Below are 4,775 nucleotides of genomic sequence, written 5' to 3' on the forward strand. Positions count from 1 at the left end.
TGTAAAAAAGCAAAGTAGAGAACCATTTTAAAGTTCAGTTAAGGTTCATTACAATTTTCTGTAATCTCTTGGATGAATAGATGAGCTTTCAAAAAATTATGAGGTTCTATATTTCATTACATTCCAACCAGACAAACTTTGCTCATAACTTCCAAGGAGTCAAGACTGTCCAACAGCTATGGATGCTAGCCAAAGAGAGACTTTATTCAATGCACTAGTCCAGTGAAAACTCCTCCAGCCATATGAGTACTTCATTCCGCTTCAATGCAATTAACAACAAAGTAAATATTCAGTGACTAAAATGAAAATAATTAAAAGGTAAGGCAAAGAATGTGGATTAGCAGTAGGGAAGAATAGTTTAAGCAGGGACTTTCACAACATCATAGCAGTCATACATATATATAAGGTTATTCACTTCATTTGAGGGGTGGCTAGGTGTGCTTGCTATCACACTGAGTTCCATATACGGCTAAATTTCATAGGTAAAAAAATCGATGTCCTTAAATTGTATCAATACCTTTAAGCTCATATTTGGTGCGAGGAGATGAAGAGTGGTCCACTCTTTCATTTTAGTGGTGGGTAGGTGTGCTTGGTTGGTACCAACATGAGCTCTATATACAGCTAAATTTCATATGTAAAAAAATCAATGTGCTTAAATGGTACCAATGCCTTTAAGGCCATGTTTGATACAGGGTATAAAAAGTGGAAATAAACATGTCATTCCTTTTCGCATCCATTCCTATGTTTGGACAACTTCAAATAACAATAGGAATGGAACAAAAAATGATTCTACTAGGAATGAAATCCTACTCATTCCACTCATAAGTGGGATTTTAATTAATTTTTAATAGGTGACATTTTGATTCATTTGGTATTGGAAATGATATAAAACATCTTAAAATTACTATTTTACCTCTACATTTCTATTAGGTTTTTATAGTTAATTTTTATTCATTAAGTAAATATTATTTTTTTTAATCTTATTATTTAGTCAGGAAAAAAACTCCCGAATGATGTTCTTCTAAAATGAAAAAAAAAAAATTATTTTCAAATATGTATAAGAGAATTATTATCAATTTTTTTTCATTCATATTTTCATTATTACCAAACATTGAAATAGAAACAAAATAATCATTCCACTCTTATATTCCTAAACGCATCCAAATAGAAGAAATGGAATCATCAAATTCATTCCTATTCAAGGCTCCCACCTATCAAACATGCCCTAAGTGATATTGATATATGAACCACCATATGAGACTGAGACATAGCCAAATGAAATTTTGTCACACAAGTAGTCTAGTCTGAATGACCACAACCTTTGCTTTTTTAAAAAGGATTTTCTTACTACTCTGTTTGGTTACCAAGAGGTGAAGGAAAAAGAGGAAGAGCTAGAATTTCGCTGCTACAACCCCACTCATTGGTCCCAAAGTTTTTTTTCTTCACCCATGTCTTTTTAGCAAAGAAAAGGATTGCACAAGGTTTTCTAATTTAAAGTTCTATTCAAACATGGTTCCAAGTTAATCTAGCTTTAATGGCTAATCTCAAACCAAGGTTGCAATCTGTAGAAACCTAGTTTTGCAGGTAGTTTTGCTTCTTTGTTCTATGTCTGTGTCTATATTAGCTAAAGGGTTGACCATATATCCTGAGGGGAAAAAGAAAGGAAAAAAACACCAAGTTAGAGAAACAGTGGAAGGCATTGGGATAATTGAGAATCATATAACATACCATTATAGAACTCCATGTTCGGCCTGGATCGTTGTAGCGAGCAAGCAAACAACCCATTTTAGGTTTAAGACCATCTCTAATAAGATTAGAGCGGAGTGCTTTCTCTTTCTCTTGAACGATATCGTCCATAGGTTTTCCACTGAACTTTGACACTGCAGCAATGCCTCCTTCCACCTTCCTCAAGCTAATGGCTTCTTGGTTGGGATCTGGTAGACTGATCAACATATATACTTATTGCTTAATTGTTCACACTATGCAAGTTCTCAAGTGGTTTTATTGCTTTCTGCCATTATTAATTTCTCAGCTGGAGTCAGTTGTGTGTTTAATTTGAAATTGAAGAATTTATGTTCAGCAATATCAGTTTCAGTATATTTGGACTCGAAAAGAGCCTCACCTGCTCATCTCTTTCTCTAGAGGAAGAACTATTTGGATGGATACTTTGGACTTGTCAGCATCAAATGCTTGAGTGAAGACAGGGGTGGTCATTGGAATCTTTTCCATTGTCGAGTTCTTTCCAAAAATATATCTAAACAGATTGAATCTCTCAAAACCATCTGAAGGAAAAACAAAAGAGAAACAACAGAATTGGATTCAGAAGAATGCTCACCCAGCAACATCATTAAAGCCAGTTGATCCTGACAACTTGTCTCCATCGGTTTCCACAACTATAAATGGGCTGTACTTTCTTACCTGTTGTTTCATTTGAGAATATGATCAAGTTCATACACAATTCATTAACTAATGAATTTGAAAGAAAATACTAGTAGGATGAATTATTATCCAGTAGTCACAATAGCTATAGCCAAAATAAACAAAAAGGGAAACATTTCTATGAACTCAAAAAGAGTCCAATATCCTCCTACACTTAGGTAGATGGAGAAAGATTGTAAGATTCAGCCTCAGTTGTCATCTTTTAATAGCTTGAAAGTCAAATTCCCTGGTCTTCTTTAATATCTGTTCCCGAGTGTTCATCTGGATGGCTGGTAATCAGTTTTTATACTAAATAATTGAGTCAATTAGACTCCGTATAAAAATTTAACAACAGAAAGGTGGTGATCATATAGGAGTATGATCATGAAAAAGCCTTTAAATCTTATAGAAACAAATAAGATGGTTTTTGTTTCCCTGTGTCATTCAGACAGGCCCCTGAAGAATTGGACAATTTTTGCTCTGAAAGCAGATTGGTACAGAGGGAAAAAAAAAAAAACCAAACCAAACCAACCTCATAATCTGCAGTCCTTTTCAGTATCTGATATTTGGGTGTTTCTAGGTCTGGAGTCTTGTAAATCCGCAACTGCAGAGAATTACAATCTACATATAAGAGGGATCACTTGCATTGAGTACACATAATTTTGACAATTTAATGACTTTTTTTTTTCTTCCGAAAATATGAAACTAGTACCTGCTTTATTACATCCAATAATCCTTCTAGAGAAAAATAGTCATTTTTCTGTATAGAATCCCAAACGTCCTGCAGACAAAAGAATGCAAGTTACTAGTATTGTTATTTAATGCCTGTTCCATCTTTAGTTCCTTTTTGTGGCAGGACAACTGGACCTTACCAAATGGCTGCAAAACTTTCCAGTGGCTGGGTTGACACCCATAATAGAGGTTCCTGTGAACACCAATTCTGGTTTCCATGGCAGAAGAATGAAACTCATTACCATAGTCCACCTTGTAGTTATTTCATAGGGCCCTGTCTATAGCAACTCAAGCAGTCAAGAAACTATCCAAAATAAATTAAGTTCATTAAAAATAAAAATTATACAAATGAAATACCTATGTTCCATCATAAATGGAAACAGAACTAGAAACCAAGAGAAAGGAGTAAGAAAGAGCACAAACTCCACTGGTCTTATGCTTATTTTCTTTTCCTTTTTCTTTTGTCCTTACAATTTTACATGAAACAGATTCCTCTTAGGCAATCAAAATTTCTTTACTACCAAATAGAAATGGTTAAATTGATCCTTTCCAACGACAAATTGAATCATTTAACAGGTAGGAAACCGATGCAAAAACACATGAAATGACAAAATTTACCAAAAAAATCTCAGTAGGAGCATGAGAATCAATGATCATATAAAAACAATAACACAGGAAAGAAATAAAATGCACAACCCAATATGCAAAATCACACTTATTTCAGCAAATGCAAAACAATGCTGTGACAGAAATACACCAAATGGTTTCTCTAATTATAAAAAATATAGAGATGTCTGAAATACTGATATAAGCCCTTCATTTGGGGTATTGAAAATCATCCCATTTGGTGAATACACAAATTGGTTCATCTCCTTAAGAGCTCTAACTGTAAAGAACTATACCTGTTTCACCCAATGCAACTGAAAATGTGGCCGAAAGAGATTCTTCAAGAGGCCTATGTTGAAGAGATACCCACCAATGCTGTCATGCTTAGTGATTGGGTCCCGGAACTTCACCTGATCGTCATACGCCGTTCGATCAATTCCTTGGTCGTCAAAGAGATGAGGGAGATCATCGTACAAGAAATTCACTAACTGTTTCATGTCAATCGTTGATGTTGGCGGGCTTTGATCTACTATGCTTAGTCTAAGTGCCCACTTCAAATGTGTCTGTGTTCTGACGGCTAGGCTTCTGTTATTTCCGACATATTTGGGTGGCGGGAGAGAAATTCCGGAGCGTTTGGCGGTGGTGAGTCGGCGGAAACAGACGCTCCGGCCTTGGGGTGGCCGGGAAATCTGGTGGCACAAGTGGGTGCTGGCCATGTGTGGGAGAGGCGGCCTTTTGGTGCACTGTACATAGGCCTTGCTGGGATTGGCTGGGAATACCGGATACCATATAAACCTTAGCCAGAAGGCGATTGGTTGAAGCTGTAGGCCCAAACAACTTCAACCACTCAATTTCTTTCTAGTGGGTAAATGAGAGAAGGTCATTCACCGCAAATTAAAAAAAAAATAAAAAGAAAATTTTTTTGCCATGATGATCTCCTATAAATCTTAATTTACGGTTAACGATATGAAGACAAGAGTATTGGATAATTGGAAAGACTTCCTATTTACCGATAAATA

At 35.7% G+C, this 4,775-nt stretch overlaps 1 protein-coding gene across 2 annotated transcripts; it reads right to left on the minus strand.

Annotated features, from left to right (window-relative positions):
- Positions 1 to 4,514, minus strand: LOC117925255. Of its 2 annotated transcripts, none has more exons than XM_034844213.1 (8): positions 4,053 to 4,514; positions 3,291 to 3,428; positions 3,131 to 3,199; positions 2,951 to 3,022; positions 2,336 to 2,418; positions 2,123 to 2,254; positions 1,729 to 1,942; positions 1 to 249 (listed from the first exon to the last, which is right to left on the minus strand). In XM_034844213.1, the coding sequence occupies exons 1-8, from the start codon at positions 4,470 to 4,472 to the stop codon at positions 160 to 162; spliced, it is 1,218 nt and encodes a 405-aa protein (XP_034700104.1). In that variant the 5' UTR covers positions 4,473 to 4,514; the 3' UTR covers positions 1 to 159. The 2 variants fall into 2 exon arrangements, with proteins under 2 accessions (XP_034700104.1, XP_034700105.1); XM_034844214.1 differs by having other exon boundaries at positions 1 to 259.
- Positions 4,515 to 4,775: the final 261 nt, after the last annotated feature.

The sequence above is a fragment of the Vitis riparia genome, chromosome 11 (genome assembly GCF_004353265.1).
Source record: "Vitis riparia cultivar Riparia Gloire de Montpellier isolate 1030 chromosome 11, EGFV_Vit.rip_1.0, whole genome shotgun sequence".
Lineage (NCBI taxonomy): Eukaryota > Viridiplantae > Streptophyta > Magnoliopsida > Vitales > Vitaceae > Vitis > Vitis riparia.